The sequence below is a fragment of the Neoarius graeffei genome, chromosome 20, assembly GCF_027579695.1.
Source record: "Neoarius graeffei isolate fNeoGra1 chromosome 20, fNeoGra1.pri, whole genome shotgun sequence".
Classification (NCBI taxonomy): domain Eukaryota; kingdom Metazoa; phylum Chordata; class Actinopteri; order Siluriformes; family Ariidae; genus Neoarius; species Neoarius graeffei.
The window spans coordinates 62,080,899-62,099,092 of record NC_083588.1 but is presented as its reverse complement, the minus strand read 5'-3'; the positions used below and the strand labels follow the sequence as shown (position 1 = coordinate 62,099,092).

At 43.5% G+C, this 18,194-nt stretch overlaps 1 protein-coding gene across 4 annotated transcripts in view; it reads right to left on the bottom strand.

Annotated features, from left to right (window-relative positions):
• Positions 1 to 18,194, bottom strand: part of gspt1l (G1 to S phase transition 1, like) — a 60,278-nt gene that overhangs the window by 20,646 nt on the left and 21,438 nt on the right. For all 4 annotated transcript variants that reach the window (XM_060902147.1, XM_060902148.1, XM_060902149.1 and 1 more), the window contains 8 exons: positions 17,625 to 17,658; positions 10,206 to 10,283; positions 7,343 to 7,523; positions 6,844 to 6,998; positions 6,615 to 6,755; positions 6,281 to 6,374; positions 5,829 to 5,909; positions 3,177 to 3,350 (listed from right to left, as the gene is read on the bottom strand). In XM_060902147.1, coding sequence (XP_060758130.1) covers positions 3,177 to 3,350; positions 5,829 to 5,909; positions 6,281 to 6,374; positions 6,615 to 6,755; positions 6,844 to 6,998; positions 7,343 to 7,523; positions 10,206 to 10,283; positions 17,625 to 17,658 — 938 coding nt within the window. The remainder of the gene's footprint in view (positions 1 to 3,176; positions 3,351 to 5,828; positions 5,910 to 6,280; positions 6,375 to 6,614; positions 6,756 to 6,843; positions 6,999 to 7,342; positions 7,524 to 10,205; positions 10,284 to 17,624; positions 17,659 to 18,194) is intronic.

The following is an 18,194-nucleotide window of genomic DNA, read 5'->3' as shown; positions in this document are numbered from 1 at the left end:
CATTCCGATATTTAATAAAATGAGATAAACAGAATTTTGATGATAAAAAAATTTGCCTTCAGTTCTCCTTTAAACAGCCCTGTTTCAAAATGGCTGATTTGAGTCACTGTTCCTTTAAGTCATAACGAGCCACTGCTCACTTCACCTTACCCCACCCCCCTCTTCCACGAGCCAATCAGGTAGCACTTTCACCATGAATATTCATTTGTAAAGGCAGTTCTCAAGTGACGAGTGGAGATATTCAGATGAGCAGGCGGGATAATTCTAGTATACGCCCCTTATGACGTAGAAAGGTGGAGCCAAAACTGGGCAACTTGTTAAAGGACACATTTTCTGAAACGGGCAGAACAAAAGGAACTGACTGGGTGTCTTGTTTCAGAGTTTCACCTCAGATCCCCAAATATGTGCACAAGAAATAAAAAAAATTGAGTTTTTCCATCATGTCACCTTTAACAAGAAAACTGTTTGCTAAGAGAGAGAGAGAGGGGTCATTTTCAACACAACACACCTGAGATTCTCTTTCCGTCGTGGCCTCTGACAGAATCAGGGCCGTGAAATGGAAAAAGTAAAATCCGAGGACAACTTACACTATAGACCCCTTTCACATGATGTCACCGCGCCGCGAGATTTTGTTAGGCGCCATATTGGAAGACCAAGTACATGCACTCACAATATAAAACAAAGTACAAGCGAGAGTGAAGTGACACGATGGATGATAATTCTGGTTATGTGAGTACATCACCAGCTGCAGAAAGGGCACGGTATGTGGAGAAACTGGCTGTGATTGATGGGTTTGACCCATATGATAAGACTCGCGGCAAGGTAGAATGGAAACATAAGGAGGACCGGACACCAATTTTGCCATCTGTTTGCTACCCAGACATTGTAAACTATTTGTTGTTTACACCCAGTGCCTACACTCAGTGTTCGAACTATGCCGATATTTTCGGGGGGTCCCTTTTTTTTCCCTTGGGGGGGCGCTTGCGCTTGTCTCGGAGCGCGGATCTCCAAACACATGAGAAGCCTTGCGCTTGTCTCAGAGCGCGGATCTCCAAACACATGAGAAGCCTATCTTACGCACATATCACACGGACTCCACACCTCCACACGCATCGCGTCTGAAGTCATAACTCATCAGGGGAAATCGTGTCCACATTGGCATGTTCAAAAAACAACCTCGCGTCAACAATGATACCACACGCAAGAAAAAAAAAAAAAGTCAGGCTACTCAACAACCAACCTGGCAGCAGCGAGCAAGCCCCAAACCATCCTAAATTATTATTATTATTATTATTATTATTAAATTGTAGAAGTCTGGGAGGCTTGCTCCTCATACAGTTATCAACTTGGGGCCAATTTAGCATGTTTTAAATCTGAATTTCTTGCGTTTGCTTACCTCAAAGTGTCCGCAGATCATGCACAGACTTATCCATTATATCCACAGTTTTTTGCCAAGTCTCTCACAGGTTTCTTTCAAGTCTACTGTTGGGCCAATAAATCATAAATAAAACAGCTCAGATTTGTTTGTTTAAGTCGTTTGCCACTCCACTTTATTCTCGTGGGTTCACATACCGCTGCCGTTATTTCCCCCTAATCACGAGTTTGTTGGTCTTCCAAAATGGCGCAGGGTCTGTTTACTTCCGGTTTCGGGTGACGTCAGTGAAAGGGGTCTATATATCTGTGTGTGTGTGTGTGTGTGTGTGTGTGTGTGTGTGTGTGTGAGAGAGAGATCATGCCAAGGCCATCATGCTAAATGCATTTACATGATCAACGTGGCAAATTAAAAATAACACTAAAACATTTACTAAAAAGTATCACGCATGATCAACAGACAAATAGGAAAAGCTATAAACACCTGGTAATCTGTAATTTGACAGCTTTAATTTCACCAGTTCTGCGCATTTCTTTCCCTGCACATGATCGACCGAGCGTGTTCGTCCTCCTGATCTGTATTTTACATCCTGATGGCCTGATGCCTGGTTCCTTGATCTTTCGGATGTGTTCATGAAGACATTCGTTTCCGATTTTAAATTCCAGCTACCGCCAATTCCACCGGATTCTTGATAACGTTTTCCTTGTCGACTTTTTTCACGTTGTCATTACAGTCATCCTCCGTCTGTACAATGTCTCTCCGCGACACAGCCACACCAAAAAAAAAAAAAAACACAAACCTTTTATCACTTAATCGCAAGCTATATTGTCAACACGTGTTTGAAAAGCGTAACCTGAAAACGGTAAGAAAGAAATGGCGCTGTGTCATAAAACGGTCTACGATGTCGTGTATATAACTAGTACGATGTTGTAAAACACAGACACCTGGCGTTAGATCCCCCCAGTCAACAATGTACTCGTCAATGATTACAGTCCCCAACCATTAGCAGAGTACCCCCTACATTTTTTTTTTTTGCAAAATTACACAATTTACAAAAATGGTATTTTTGCAATCGAATCCGCAGATTTTTCACAGCATCAACAGCATCAAAAATGGCAACTCGCTACTCAGAAGCTTCTGAGAAGGGCAACCCGAAACTTTTTTGTGCCCGGCAGTCACGGTTTACTCTCCTTCGGCAATCATTTGCACTTGGAAGTCAACCCCCCCCCCGACATGGAATTTAACTCAGAATTCCAACTCGCACATCATGCGTTTTGCCCGAGTTCCTTCACATTATAACACAGCAGCACACATTTAACGGCAGACTAATTTCCCTTCAATAAAACTTGTCATCGTTTCTGTTCTGAGATGGTGTTTTAATGGTTTTTGTTCAAGTTTAGATTTATAACATAAATCTGTTGATTTCATCCCAAAGTTTAACACCACAAACAGACTATCGTGACGGATTATTCTCAGGAGCAAAGACGAACGAGACACCTGACCTCTCGTATCTCTTAGGATACGTTCTCTCTCATCCTGACCTCGCTCTGGGAATCCGTGTTTTTCAGAGCCAAAGCACAGGGGGGGATCAAATTGGAACTTTCCGAGTGCAATGGACTGCACCATGTGTTGTGTAAAGGGGTGGGGCTACAACGCAAATTAATAGTTAAAGGTCTAGGGTGGACATTTTGTGTCGTTTAAACGGGCGGTGTAATATATGTTCTGCTTGATTGAGACGTAGACCATACCTGATGACACGCCTTTAAAGATAATTAGCAAATTAATTGGACAGACTTGTTTGTACCTGAGCGTCGAAGGTCCGTCCCGAGTGACAGAGGTTCTCCGGAGTGCACAGGATGAAGCCGGGCAGGATCTCTTCTTCCTCAATGCCTTTAAGTCGAAGCTTCAGGTTCTCTCCGGGTCCTGCGTCGTCCGTCTCGACGTCATCCGAAAGCAGGCTCAGCACTTCCACGGTGTGCTACACACACACACACACACACAAGCACGACAGAAGAACTGCATTAACATTTCATAATACTGAACTTTATTTATTAAATACTTTTGTACTAGATATGTAATATACTGGTGCTCACACTTGCACCACACGCTATGTGCAGGGATGAGAGTGGGTGGTCACCAAAAAAAAGCAGAAAACAAGATGGCGCCCGAAGCCGGGGGTCTGGGAGGGATACCCCCCCAGGAAAATTTTGAAAAATAAAGCCTTACAAACCACTTTTCCTGCAATCTGAGCTGTAGTAGATAAAAAATCTGTTGTCTCGTTTATATATTTACATGAAAATGTGTTTCAAATCAATAGGAGTATTGTTTGAATTCAAAACAAAAATCACATTCTACATTCAAGGGTATGGTTATAAATGACAAACTAAATTCACATTAAATGTAAGTTTTATTAATTATCAAAATGTTCATATATTAAATAAAATTTCTTAGGGAGAAAAGGTCGGTCACCCTATGTCCTCATTAGTTGCATATGATTTCAAAAAGTCTTTTGAAATATTTAAGTTTTCAAAACTGTCAGCATTAATTCAGATTTACTGACCATCATATACATGCTCAATGTCTTAAATCAAACGAATGCTAAGTTTATGGGATAATGTCTATGTACACTTTATTAGGCCTGACGGCAAACAATCGATTAATCGTTGGTCGACCAAAAAATTATTAGCCGACCAAAATTCCATTGGTCGATTGGTCGCAGGGAAAAAAGCCGCGTCTTGTCAAAGGGCTGAAGGGCTTTTAATTTGACGGGCATGATAAAGGAAGTCGTGACACTAATTTACTGTTGGTGATTTTTTTAACACGGGCAGACAGCATGTCTGGAAGGAGCTCTAAAATATGGGATCATTTCGAAAAGAACAAAGATGACCCAAAGAGGGTTACGTGCAGAATTTGCAAAAAAACATTCGCCTTTCATTCTTCCACGACGAACACGCTTTACCACCTCAACCATGTAAGTAGCCTACTAGCCTACCCCTTGCAACCTGAAGTTTGATTGCAATACGTAGGCCTACTGGTTACTGGCTACTGGTAAAGCTAAATTATCCAGCTCACTGTTTTACAATCTCTCTACAGGCGCATCCACTTTATTGTGTGTGTGGCACGTGTTTTAAATAAATATTCATCAGAATGTTCAGAGTCCGTCAGTCTTTCTGATTATTTTTGTGACACATTCAAACATTTTGTTAGTTACACATCCCTGTACGTCCCCTATTTCAGGCAATCAGACAACATAACCATTTTAAAATGCCTGCATGGCTGAAAATTGCATGAAGGTTACCCCCGCCGTTAGTGGTAAATGCGCATAGATACGGCAGCCCGGCATTACAGGTAAAGCCTCACAGATGTGTATCCCGGTAAAAATGGGCAGGTTTTTTTTTTTTTTTTTGGGGGGGGGGGGGGGGGGGGAATTAGTCGGAGTGAATGCATGACCACTGGTCGACCAAGAAAATCCTTGGTCGGGGACAGCCCTACACTTTATACAATTATTTATAGTTCACAGTCACTTCTCATTTTCATTTCATCATTTCGACGACTTCTTCAGCCTTCTGGCCAAAGACAAAAGCTTGTCAGCTTGTCTCTGTTTTTTATACCAGCATCGATTTCACGCACCTTCGCTTCGTCTCGCTTGTCAATTGTATTCGGCATTTTGAGTAAAAAAGCCGATACGAAAGAGAAACGTATTTTTGAAGCGCAGCGACGATGAACATGTGCAAGTTTCGATAAAATAGAACAGATGCGGGTACTTTTGTAAGAACTGCTATGATTGGCTTTTGTTCTCTCTCACACTCTTGTAAGAACTGTTATGATTGGCTTTTTTTCTCTCCCACACTCTTGTAAGAACTGTTATGATTGGCTTTTGTTCTCTCCCACACTCTTGTAAGAACTGTTATGATTGGCTTTTTTTCTCTCCCACACTCTTGTAAGAACTGTTATGATTGGCTTTTGTTCTCTCTCACACTCTTGTAAGAACTGTTATGATTGGCTTTTTTTCTCTCACACTCTTGTAAGAACTGTTATGATTGGCTTTTGTTCTCTCCCACACTCTTGTAAGAACTGTTATGATTGGCTTTTGTTCTCTCCCACACTCTTGTAAGAACTGCTATGATTGGCTTTTGTTCTCTCCCACACTCTTGTAAGAACTGTTATGATTGGCTATCATGCTCTCGCCAGCGATGTTTTGGCCAATTACATTGTAGATAACACGTATTCTACCGCGAGACTTAGCGAGACTAAAGATGGCGAAAATGTAAACATGTAACATCGTCGTACACTTGAGTATCACGAAGGAACATACCCCAACCCCCCCTCAATGAAAAAAAACATCTCAACGGATTTGGCATAATATCGATTTTTGCTTAGAAAAAGCGGAAATCCGCCGAAAAGCGGAAAACTCTCATCCCTGGCTATGTGAGATGCTTCGTTGTGAAGATCTTACCCTGTTGGGCATCATTACAAGTTGCTGGGCTTTGCTAATAGATCCGGACTCCAACTTGCCCAAAACCACAGTGCCCATGTCCTAGAGAAGATCAAAACCATTAGAATACAACTTTCCAGATCTACAATTTCTCTCTCTCTCTCTCCCACACACCTTGACAGGAACCGAAACTCACCTCCATGTACCTTAAGTTTGGTTCTGTGTATTGGTTCCTAAACGCGATAACCCTTTTTTATTATTATTGTTACATACAAAGGCTACATACATGTGCGAGAACCTCTCTCACTATCTGCCAGGACTTGTCTACGTGACATCACCCATCAACACATTTGTTTAGATACAAGCTATGAGAATAAGAATAAATCATGCTTGTTTTGGTGAGGAGAAACACAGCAATAGGAGGAAAATGTTTTTTCTTTTTTTAAACACAGATTAAAAAAAAAAAAAATCACCTTGTATTTATCTACAATCGGTAACCTGACTGGTCCGTCGCTGGATCTGCTGAAATTTGGCAAACTGTCCAGGTGTGGAATGAACGGTAATCCTCTGTAAACACACAGGGACTCCGTTAGTTACACAAAGCAGTTAAATTGTCATAATTAGTATCTGTAGCTTAGGTAAAGAACAAAACATTTATTTTTATATTACATATGAATGAATATAAACCTTTGAGTTGCAGCTGCACTACTGTCAGAGCTGCTGTCATCGGAAACTAAATCAACCACCAGATTTGAGAATTCATCCACGCTGTTCTGGGATGTACAACAGGTTATATTCTCCACTTACGTGTACCAGGAGCAGTGCTCCGCTGGTTCTTTCAGGTTGGCCCCCGTCAGTCCTGAACATGGCATGAAATGAATGTCTTTTCTGGGGTTGAAGCCCACCTTCTTCAAAAATGGCACCAGTTTCTCCTTACACTCCTCGTATCTGTGGAGAAACGTTCACGACGTTGAGAAAAAGATCGAGGATAAAGATCGCATTTCCCAGCTATGGTACAGGAAAGCAGATCCCGGACCTCTCCAAGCTCCAGCTCACAGTGGGGTCGTCCATTTTGTTCACGAGGACGATCAGGTGTTTGACTCCCGCCGTTTTGGCCAGCATGGCGTGCTCTCGCGTCTGGCCTCCTTTTTCAAACCCCGTCTCAAACTCGCCTTTACGTGCTGAAATCACCTGCGGGACATTTCAGAGACTTCACTCAAATGTCCAAGACGATCAAAAACAAGTGCTCAGGATCTCATGGGACAATTTTCTGTTCAAATTGCATATTAAATGAATTGTTAGTGTGCCAGAAGCTGGCTCGAATGTTATGGGGTCTTTATGTGACAGCTGAAGGAGGGGAGAAGGGGAAAAAAAAAACATTAGGTACAGATTTAACATATATTCAACATCTTACATCATCATATTCTTGCCTTAAAAAATAAAATTTAAAAATAATGATTTTTCACAAAACATTTCCTTTGAAATCTATTCCTATCGCAACCCTGTGCATCACTTAAATGACCTTAACGACCCACCAGCACTGCTAAATCAGCTTGCGATGCGCCACCGATCATGTTCGGGACAAAGCTCTTGTGTCCCGGCGCGTCCAGGATGGTGAAGTGCTTCTTTTCCGTCTCAAAATACGCACGGCCTACCTCCACTGTTTTACCCTTATCTCTCTCCTCCTGATTTGTGTCAAGAGCCCAAGAGAGGTACCTGAGGAAAAACACAAAAATTATTCATTTCAAGACCAAGACGGCGGTTTTAGTCATGTCACAGCGAGAGGAAAATACTAAAATATAAAACACCGGTTGTAGAAAGTGCGAGAGAATTTTGACTCTAGCTTGCTGTTTAGAGCTTCAGAATATGTTACAACTCCCATAATCTCCGGGGCATCAGAAGGTGTTAGGTTTTCCACGGTTATCTTTTTAGGTCGAGGTGTGAAGCCTCCAAGATTGCTCTCATTTCAATGTTTTATGGACCTCACACACCCACACAACTGTTTCAGCTTGCTACAATTAATTTTGACATCATGATGAAACTACTGTATTTAGCATGAATTTCTGATTGCTGTACTTGGGAGGTATTTTAACATCAGGCTCCTTTAAGCTGAGCCCAAGTACACGGAGTTTAAATGTTTCAGGGACGAGAGTGGGTGGTCACCAAAAAAGCAGAAAACGAGATGGCGCCTGAAGCCAGGGGTCTGGGAGGGATAACCCCCCCCAGGAAGATTTTGAAAAATAAGGCCTTACAAACCACTTTTCCTGCAATCTGAGCTGTAGTAGATAAAAAATCTGTTGTCTTTTTTATACATTTACATGAAAATATGTTTCAAATCAATAGGAGTATTGTTTGAATTCAAAATAAAATCACATTCTACATTCAAGGCTATGGTTATAATTTATGATCAACAAAAATGACAAACTAAATTCACATTAAATGCAAGTTTTATTAATTATCAAAATGTTCATATATTAAATAAAATTTCTTAGGGAGAAAAGGTCAGTCACCCTATGTCCTCATTAGTTGCATATGATTTCAAAAAGTCTTTTGAAATATTTAAGTTTTCAAAACTGTCAGCATTAATTCAGATTTACTGACCATCATATACATGCTCAATGTCTTAAATCAAACAAATGCTAAGTTTATGGGATAATGTCTATGTACACTTTATACAATTATTTATAGTTCACAGTCACTTCTCATTTTCATTTAATCATTTCGACTTCTTCTTCAGCCTTTTGGCCAAAGACAAAAGCTTGTCAGCTTGTCTCTCTGTTTTTTATACCAGCATCGATTTCACGCACCTTCGCTTCGTCTCGCTTGTCAATTGTATTCGGCATTTTGAGTAAAAAAGCCGATACGAAAGAGAAACGTATTTTTGAAGCGCAGCGACGATGAACATGTGCAAGTTTCGATAAAATAGAACAGATGCGGGTACTTTTGTAAGAACTGTTATGATTGGCTTTTGTTCTCTCCCACACTCTTGTAAGAACTGTTATGATTGGCTATCATGCTCTTGCCAGCGATGTTTTGGCCAATTACATTGTAGATAACACGTATTCTACCGCGAGACTTAGCGAGACAAAAGATGGCGAAAATTTAAACATGTAACATCGTCGTACGCTTGAGTATCACGAAGGAACATACCCCAACCCCCCTCAATGAAAAAAACATCTCAACGGATTTGGCATAATATCGATTTTTGCTCAGAAAAAGCGGAAATCCGCCGAAAAGCGGAAAACTCATCCCTGATGTATAGAGGACCACATGCGTATGTGATCATCTTGTGTTCTTCACCACTGTAAAGGTATTTCGCATGACAAACACAGACTTGTCATGAAGTAGTAAAACCCTTAGAATGCCATATGGTAAGAAATAAGCACGACTGGTTACCTTTTTGAAAAATGGCAGGAAACATGTTTCAGCCAATGAGAAGCCCCATGCTGGGCAACCGATCAGAAGTCTGTTTCTCAAACAAAGTCAGTCCTTTCACGATGATTTTAACCCTTTGATGCACAACCTGGGTCAAAAGTGACCCGGCTGAGTTTTTATTTAAGCTGGGTTTGCTTAGCTTGTGCATCAAATGGTTAATAGGAGCCGACATTTTGTTTTGGGGTGGTCCTAGGGTGGGTCTCCCAAAGAGAGATGCAATTTAAACATTGTTAAAAGGTCAGAAGTCACGGTTTTTCCAGGACTCACTCACACTTCTATCAGCTCTGTGCAATAAAAGTGTTTTAGGGCAACGTCTTTTGTGCAAGTATATTTTTTGGCTACTTTTGAGATATAGAATTCTACGACAAAAGCTGGTTACACCTCAGCACTGTTCAATCCTCGTCTCCGATTGGTCAGATCGAGGTTAATTTTACACATGAATGTGCTTGCTGTAAAACGTTACGGTTTCTAAAGTAACAGCTCATTCACAGGGACTCATTATTGAACATGGTCCACACAATCTGACTTCTACTGGGCTTTGTTTTTTAAAACCTAGCATTTATTTTGCGTTTCCAGGAGTCGTCTCCAGTGTCCGTGCTTTCCAAGAGTCAGAGGTAAAGCTCTAAGCTTTCCGACATGTTTAGGACAGAGTGCGTCTTCTGGTTTCTCTGTACCATGACAAGCTGCGTTTTTTTTTTTCCCGTCCGATTACTGTCAAGGAAAAAAAAAAAAAAAAGGGGGATGAAGGAGAAACAACTCCCGAATTGTCACACTTTAATAAATAAATGCTGTGGTACAAGTGGAATAAAATACTTCATGACATGAGGATATCAGAAAATAATTAGCTTCATGGTGGTCACAGCAGGCTCTGCTTCACATCACGTTCAATGAACCCACCACGACGTTGATTATTTTCCTATAACCAGACACCCCAGAGTGTTACAAAAGTATAATTTTAATTACCAAGTTTCCCTGTTCTTCTCCTTGGCCTCCCTTTCGTATTTCTCCAGAGTTCGTTTCTCCACCATGCCTGTTAAATACCTGTAAGGTGACAATGAAACAGAGCAAGAGCAAAAGAGCTTGAGATCTTCTGATGTCCCTCACAGGAGCCATGAAAACACAAACCACCCTAAAGATTAACCACTTAACCTCCTCCTGTATGAAATTCATCCAGTCAAACAATGCCATCTACTGACCACTAAAAATCAAACCACCATACATGCCCCTTTTCCACCAAAGCAGTTCCAGGGCTGGTTCGGGGCCAGTGCTTAGTTTGGAACCGGGTTTCCTGTTTCCACTGACAAAGAACTGGCTCCGGGGACAGAAAAACCGGTTCCAGGCTAGCACCAACTCTCTGCTGGGCCAGAGGAAAGAACCGCTTATGTCAGCGGGGGGGGGGGGGGGGGGGGGGGGGAGTTGTTAAGACCAACAACAATAACAAGAACGCGAAAGATCGCCATTTTTAAGCGACGAGAAGCAGCAGCTGTACAAACGCGAAGTCATCCATTATTATTATTATTGTTGTTGCTGCTGCTGCTTCTTCCATGTTGTTTTTGCTTCGATATTCGCACCAAGGTTTATGCAAACGTAGTGACGTAACTGACGTATACAGCGATGTAACTGATGTGGCTTCCCTTAGCACCGCGAGCTATGGAAAAGCAAACTGGTTCTCAGCTGGCTCGCAAGTTGAACAAGTTGTGAACCAGCAGCAGCACTGGCCCCGAACCAGCCCTGGAACTGATTTGGTGGAAAAGGGGTAACAGAGCATCTAGAACAAAAAACAAAGCATTTTCCATTGCAGGAACCTTTTCAGGAACCAAAGCAATAGTTCTTGCTTTGCTGTAAGGTTTCCCTGCTCTGAACAAACCTGATCCAACAAACAGGAGGCTTGTGAGCCGGATCAGGTGGGTTTGAAGTGGGGAAAAACTTCAACCTGGAGATGATGGACGCCGATTTAGATAAAGATGAAAGTGGAGCAAAGAAAAACATCCTGAACTTTTGAAAGTCAAACTAAGATTAAAAAATTTCAATAACATAACATGCAAAACCCTGCATTCTAGTGCGTTTTAGTACTTATTTTCACTAAAACAAGTTATAACTTTTAAGCCTTTGTCTTTCATGTACATTAATGATTAACATGTCAAAAATATCGAATTTAATTCCCCTAGTTAATGAGTAATTTTCAGGAGTGCGTTTAGAAAACGTGGTGATTTTCCTGCTACACAGTTCATTACTTTGAAAAATATCAGACAGTTGAAGGTAAACTCAGCAAAATCCCAAAACAGTCCTGTTAAAAAGGAAAGGTCTGCTAGAGTTTCTAAAGCTTTCAGGTTTCAGTGTTGGGGACATTGAGCCTCGTTTATCAATCTTGTAGTCGAGCTGTGCGTTTGCAGAAGCTAAAGTGAACTAAACATTTCCAATTCATATTTATGCGAGTTGGAGCCAATTGTTTACATGAGTTCATATTGTCTGTAAGGGTGATTCTCATGAAGCTGCAGTGAACATGTCCAGGACGCATTTTCCAAAATCAATACTTAATTCACATAAACTTTGATATTTTGTGTAAAGAAAATAGGGAGCGCTGTATGGACAAATGGTTTTCATCATCATATAAACTAATTTTTATATCAATTAAACAAAAAAAATCTATGGAAATTCTCATTACCGTTATGTGTCCGCATCCCTTTTTTTAATGTTTACTTTAAATCATATAAAAATTCCTAATTATATTTAAAAAAATACAGTGTAAAGTTATTTTAAAACATCTATATTTATGCATAATATTAATATTTTTTGTGTTGAACAAAAAAAGGTACTTGATTTTAAACAAAATAACTGTGTCCGCACCAAATGTTTCTCATTACCGTTTCATGATTTCACCCCCCTATAAAAAAGTACACCGTGCCTTTAAATTGATCAGCTATCCCATGATGCATCACTTCAGATACAAGATTCAAAATGGAGACAAGGTCAGTTGCTCACTCTTCTCTTACTTTGTGATATTTGTGTTCATGTTGCTAAATCTGTCCTCAGTTACACTGTCTCATCATTACCGTTATGGTTTAATACTCATTACTTTTAAAAATCAAAAAATATATTTTATGATTATCATCACAATATAAGGCTTTAACATGTGGCAAAGTTATAGGTTGCTAGCATTTCAGGTTATTTGTGAAATTAGCCAAGAGTATCTCATTACCGTTACTCAATATTCTCATTACCGTGCACTGTGAGGGCAATAAATAAATGTTTTATATATATATATATATATATATATATATATATATATATATATATATATAATATAAATAAATAAAAAAATTGTTTATATATATATATATATATATATATATATATATATATATATATAAAAATGTTTTATTTATATATATATATATATATATATATATATATATATATATATATATATAAAAAATAAAAAAGTAATTGTCATGGACTGTGCTGTTCATTTAATGGGATATTTTGTGGAAATATGAAATTAATTGTCAAAAAATGTTTTAACTCATTATCTAGCTTCATCATTTACTGTAACGGTGATGAGAATTATTCTGGATCATGTAAGCCTCAAATAAGAATAAAATTCCATTAAAATATTTTTCCATTAAAAAAAGATCAACATAGTAAAGTTCACACTCTATTTTAAGCTCTCAACTTGAGAAAATACTGAAATGAGGTGAAAACTATGTTAATGTGAAGGTCTTCATGAGAATCACCCTTAAATTTAAACACGCCAATGAATACCAAATTTCTCATGTAAATCAGGGCGTAGCGAGGATTTTTCGGGGGGGTCACACACTGACTGCAGGGGTGATAGCGTTCCGGCGTGCTGTGGCTGGGGGAAAAAAAAAATAAAAATCTAGTTCGCCCATTGTCCTGTCTCATTCTGAGATGCGCAGATAGACAGTAAAGGGAGAATTCCCTTTACTGTCTATCTGCGCATCTCAGAATGACACAGGACAATGGGCGAACTAGATTTTTTTTTTTTTCCCCCAGCCACGGCGCGCCGGAAATCCAGCGCGGCGCGCCGGAACGCTATCACCCCTGTGACTGGCAGCCTGAGTGCATTATGTAACAAAAAATAATTCCCACTGCTAGGTTTTAGGCAGCTTAGAAACCAGCGCTTCCATTATTGCGGTTTCTTCCACGCTTTCTTAATGTTGTGTTCTAGAAACGGCACTAAAACTTGGCTTCGAAGCCACAAAATGCAACTTTGATGGAAAAAAAAACATAATAAATTGCTCACCTCTCTTCACGTCGAAAGGAGGAGGAAAGTTTTGCTTGTTTTGACATGGCGAATTATTAACACGAGGAAATACTTGTAATTCGCAACTAGAGACTGCAGCTACACTGGCAGCTTGAACATGCTTTCTAGTGCGATCGTGTTGCGCTTGCGCAGAACGGTGTCAGTCCTGCGTGCCTTAGCTCGTGCACCTGAAGGCGCGTGCGCCTAACGAGCTCCGGCATGTGCACCGTTAACAAAGAACACCTGTCTTTAATCAATGAGCTATGTTTGGGCTATTTAAGGACTGCGCCCATGCAAGGACGATGCGAAGTATTACGCCGCGTCTAGGAACGTGAAAAATCAGAAAAATAAATTTCTCCATTCGGAAAACCGGAGATTTTCAAGAGTTTTGTCAAATATCCGGATTTCCGGGTAAATCCGGAAGGCTTTCATCTATATTTAGAGTACGTTTCTGCAGACCAGGAATTATTATGGCTGAGGCTAGTGACACTGAAATTTGCTGACTGGTCGGGTGCAAGTTTCATAGAATAAAAACATTAATCTTAATATCAAAAAAAAAAAAAAGGGAGAGAACCGTTTTAAACAACTTGGAAAATTTTCTGTGAGGTCGACCTTCGCATCTCACATTTTCTCGTCTCGTCTCGTCTTCTTCCGCTTTATCCGGGACCGGGTCGCGGAGGCAGCAGTCTAAGCAGGGAAGCCCAAACTTCCCTTTCCCCAGACACCTCGGCCAGCTCCTCGGGAAGAACACCGAGGCGTTCCCAGGCCAGCCGAGAGACATAGTCCCTCCAGCGTGTCCTGGGTCTTCCCCGGGGCCTCCTCCCGGGGGGACATGCCTGGAACACCTCCCCAGGGAGGCGTCCAGGAGGCATCCGAAAAAGATGCCCGAGCCACCTCAGCTGATTCCTCTCGATGTGGAGCAGCAGCGGCTCTACTCCGAGCTCCTCCCGAGTGACTGTGCTTCTCACCCTATCTCTAAGGGAGCGCCCAGCCACCCTGCGAAGGAAACTCATTTCGGCCGCTTGTATCCGCGATCTTGTCCTTTCGGTCATTACCCAAAGCTCATGACCATAGGTGAGAGTCGGAACGTAGATCGACCGGTAAATTGAGAGCTTCGCCTTTTGGCTCAGCTCCTTCTTCACCACAACGGACCGGTAAAGCGACCGCATCACTGCGGAGGCTGCACCGATCCGCATCCCCTCCTTGAACTGCCACCTTATTGTGGTGGAGGGGTTTGTGTGCTTGAATGATCCTAGGAGCTATGTTGTCGGGGGCATTATGCCCCTGTAAGGGTTTCCCAAGGCAGACAGGTCCTAGGTGACAGGCCAGACTAAGAGCAGTTCACCAAAACCCCCTATGGAGAGAAATCCGAGGACCGTGACGTCGCCCGGGATGACGCAGCCGGGGCCCCACCCTGGAGCCAGGCCCGGGGTTGGGGCTCGTATGCGAGCGCTTGGTGGCCGGGCCTTTGCCCATGGGGCCCGGCCGGGCTCAGCCCGAAGAGGTGACGTGGGCCCGACCTCCTGTGGGTTCACCACCCACAGAGGTAGCAGTAGGGGACTGGTGCAATGTGGATTGGGTGGCAGTCGAAGGCAGGGGCCTCGACGACCTGATCCCCGGACACAGCGGCTGGCTGTTGGGACATGGAATGTCACTTCGCTGGGGGGGAAAGAGCCTGAGCTTGTGCGGGAGGTTGAGAGGTACCGGCTAGAGATAGTCGGGCTCACCTCCACGCACAGCTTGGGCTCTGGAACCCAGCTCCTCGAGAGGGGCTGGACTCTCCACTTCTCTGGAGTCGCCCGTGGTGAGCGGCAGCGGGCTGGTGTGGGCTTGCTTATAGCTCCCCAGCTCAGCCGCCATGTGTTGGAGTTTACCCCAGTGAACGAGAGGGTCGCCTCGCTGCGCCTTCGGATTGGGGAGAGGGCTCTTGCTGTTGTTTGTGCCTATGGCCCAAATAGCAGTATAGAGTATCCGGCCTTCTTGGAGTCCCTGGGAGAGGTACTGAGGAGTGCTCAGACTGGGGACTCCATTGTGTTACTGGGGGACTTCAATGCTCACGTGGGAGATGACAGTGACACCTGGAGGGGCGTGGTTGGGAGGAACGGCCTCCCCGATCTGAACCCGAGTGGTGTTTTGTTATTGGACTTCTGTGCTAGTCACGGTTTGTCCATAACGAACACCATGTTCGAGCATAGGGGTGTCCATAAGTGCACGTGGCACCAGGACACCTTAGGTCGGAGGTCAATGATAGACTTTGTAGTCGTTTCATCTGATCTCCGGCCCTATGTCTTGGACACTCGGGTGAAGAGAGGGGCTGAGCTGTCAACTGATCACCACCTGGTGGTGAGTTGGATCCGCTGGCGGAGGAGGAAGCTGGACAGACCTGGCAGGCCCAAACGTATGGTGAGGGTCTGCTGGGAACGTCTGGCCGAGCACTCTGTCGGGGAGGTCTTTAACTCCCACCTCCGGGAGAGCTTTTCCCAGCTTCCGAGGGAGGCGGGGGACATTGAGTCTGAGTGGACCATGTTCTCTACCTCCATTGTGGACGCAGCTGTTCGGAGCTGTGGCCGCAAGGTCTCCGGTGCCTGTCGTGGCGGCAATCCCCGAACCCGATGGTGGACACCAGAAGTAAGGGATGCCGTCAAGCTGAAGAAGGAGTCCTATCGGGCCATGTTAACCTCCAGGACTCCCGAGGCAGCTGACGGGTATCGGCAGGCCAGGCGTGCTGCAGCTCGGGCAGTTGCGGAAGCAAAAACTCGGAACTGGGAGGAGTTCGGGGAGGCCATGGAGAAGGACTATCGGTCGGCCTCGAAGAAATTCTGGCAAACCGTCCGGCGCCTCAGGAGGGGGAAGCAGTACTCTGCCAACACTGTTTACAGTGCGGGTGGGGAGCTGTTGACCTCGACTGGGGACATTGTCGGGCGGTGGAAGGAATACTTTGAGGATCTCCTCAATCCCACCGTCATGTCTTCCACTGAGGAGACTGAGGCTGATGACTCAGAGGTGGACTCGTCCATTACCCAAGCTGAAGTCACTGAGGTGGTTTGCAAGCTCCTCGGTGGCAAGGCACCGGGGGTGGATGAGATCCGCCCTGAGTATCTCAAGTCTCTGGATGTTGTGGGGCTGTCTTGGTTGACACGCCTCTGCAACATCGCGTGGCGGTCAGGGACAGTGCCTCTGGAGTGGCAGACTGGGGTGGTGGTCCCTCTTTTTAAGAAAGGGGACCGGAGAGTGTGCCCCAATTATAGGGGAATCACACTTCTCAGCCTCCCAGGGAAGGTTTACTCCAGGGTACTGGAGAGGAGAATTCGACCAATAGTCGAACCTCGGATCCAGGAGGAACAATGCGGTTTTCGTCCTGGTCGCGGAACACTGGACCAGCTCTATACCCTTCATAGGGTGCTCGAGGGTTCATGGGAGTTTGCCCAACCAGTCCACATGTGCTTTGTGGATCTGGAGAAGGCATTCGACCGTGTCCCCCGTAGTATTCTGTGGGGGGTGCTTCGGGAGTATGGGGTTCGGGGCTCTTTGCTAAGGGCTGTCCGGTCCCTGTACGAACGGAGCAGGAGTCTGGTTCGCATTGCCGGCAGTAAGTCAGACCTGTTCCCAGTGCATGTTGGACTCCGGCAGGGCTGCCCTTTGTCACCGGTTCTGTTCATAATTTTTATGGACAGAATTTCTAGGCGCAGCCAGGGGCCAGAAGGAATCCTGTTTGGGAACCACAGGATTTCATCTCTGCTTTTTGCGGATGATGTTGTCCTGTTGGCTTCTTCAAACCAGGACCTTCAGCATGCACTGGGGCGGTTTGCAGTCGAGTGTGAAGCGGCTGGGATGAGAATCAGCACCTCCAAGTCCGAGGCCATGGTTCTCGACCGGAAAAGGGTGGCTTGCCCTCTCCAGGTTGGTGGAGAAGTTCTGCCTCAAGTGGAGGAGTTTAAGTATCTCGGGATCTTGTTCACGAGTGAGGGAAGGATGGAGCGTGAGATTTTCTCTTCCTTCTAATTTATTTAGTAACAAGTCTGAAGCTACAGCCACACAAATGGCACGACAACACAAAAAAAAGGTGCAAAATAAACAAAAGTAGTTGCTACAACATGAGAAACCGTGCAGCTACTCACATGATCTGTCCGCCGATGGTTGATTTGCCAGCGTCTAGAAGTAAAGGAATTGAGAAACAAGGTGAGAAGAGGATAAAGCCATAACCGTGTACGACTGATGAAAACAATGACTCATTACACTAATGCTGCTTGTTCAAATCATACATTAATGACTGTTAGGATGTCTGCAGACCTTGATGAGTTTGTGTGTGTACACGATAATAAAAACCCTCACGACCAGCATGGAGACACCGACACGGTCTGTAACAGCTGTAAAGCTGCGACACGTCATCCGCAGGTATTAGGGATATAACTGAAGGCGAATACACGTTTATAACACATTATAAATACAAACATGCGCAGGAGAACTGATAAGGGTTCTTTTATTTTTGCGTGCTAGAAAGGTTCACAGGGCAGCTGAGTAAGACTAGAGGTGTGGATATCGAACCAAGTAGTAAAATTTGTTAGAAAATATCATGGACAGGTACTAATAATAATAATACAACGATGACCTGCACTAGTATTTCTTTAAAGGGATAGTTCGGGATTTTTGACATGAATCTGTATGGCATCCCCATCAATAGTGTCGTG